The 1,007-nt window shown below is 32.7% G+C and overlaps 1 protein-coding gene across 1 annotated transcript; it reads right to left on the reverse strand.

Moving 5' to 3' along the window:
• Nucleotides 1-449: 449 nt before the first annotated feature.
• Nucleotides 450-1,001, reverse strand: LOC118751548 (putative nuclease HARBI1). Its single transcript, XM_036486374.1, has 2 exons — nt 935-1,001; nt 450-840 (listed from the first exon to the last, which is right to left on the reverse strand). The coding sequence occupies exons 1-2, from the start codon at nt 942-944 to the stop codon at nt 467-469; spliced, it is 384 nt and encodes a 127-aa protein (XP_036342267.1). The 5' UTR covers nt 945-1,001; the 3' UTR covers nt 450-466.
• Nucleotides 1,002-1,007: the final 6 nt, after the last annotated feature.

Below are 1,007 nucleotides of genomic sequence, written 5' to 3' on the forward strand. Positions count from 1 at the left end.
ATATAGGGCTTTACTGTAAAACTCCTTTATTTGGACAGCTTAAGTCGATAAATACAAAGTCTACTGAGAAATTCGGTTTACATACCGATCACACAGCAGTGAAAATCACTTAGATTGGTGCTATATAAGGTATATCTTCCATACCTCTGATTGTTTAAATATGATATTTTATATATGCATGTATCTCTTCTATCTATGTAAGCTGTGAAAGAAAAATTTTCAGATGTTCATGAAAGGTATGAAGCCTTCGGCATAGCCGAAGACAGCGCTGCTCTTACTTGTTAACTTGGACTTCAACACTTTAAAATGAAAAAGGGTACAATAATGCATACAGAGAATTAATTTAATTTAAAAATATTTTTGCTACTAATTATGAAGCCGCCTCTAAATGAGGATGTTTTATTTAAATTATTTATGAACTCCTTTGTTGAAATAAAATAAAGATTTTATGTTGGATGTAAAACTATTAAAATAACGATAACAAAATTTCGTTTCTTCGACGCTCCCCATCATTTGTGGAAGCACGCTCCTCCAATAATTCAGTAAAATTAGGTGGTTCTATGTAGTTTGCAACTTCTTCTGGTGTTGTCATCTTAAAGTACAAGCATATATTGTGCAAAACGCAGCAAGCATTAATTATTTTTGTAGCCTCTTGTGGTGAATAATGTAACTTTCTTTCAGTTGAAAGACATCGAAAGCAACATTTTAGAACAGCTATTGCCCGTTTAACTATATTTCGTGCTTTGGCGTGTTTTTTATTAAAATAAAATTCTCTAATGCCAGCACTTGCATTCCGAAATGGCGTCATCAAATATGGCTGCAAAGGATACCCCGAATCACCTAAACACATATGTTATATACATTTAAATACATATGTTACGTACAAATTAAATATTTAGTCCAATGAGGACTTGTTTTTATTAGTCATGCTTACCCAAATACATTGAGCAACGATCGCCATTTCTATGTATCGTTTCTAAAGTAGCTTTTAGTTCACTGCAGTTCCA

The sequence above is a fragment of the Rhagoletis pomonella genome, unplaced genomic scaffold (genome assembly GCF_013731165.1).
Source record: "Rhagoletis pomonella isolate Grant_MI unplaced genomic scaffold, Rhpom_1.0 Rhpom_scaffold_00788, whole genome shotgun sequence".
NCBI classification, from domain to species: Eukaryota; Metazoa; Arthropoda; class Insecta; order Diptera; family Tephritidae; genus Rhagoletis; species Rhagoletis pomonella.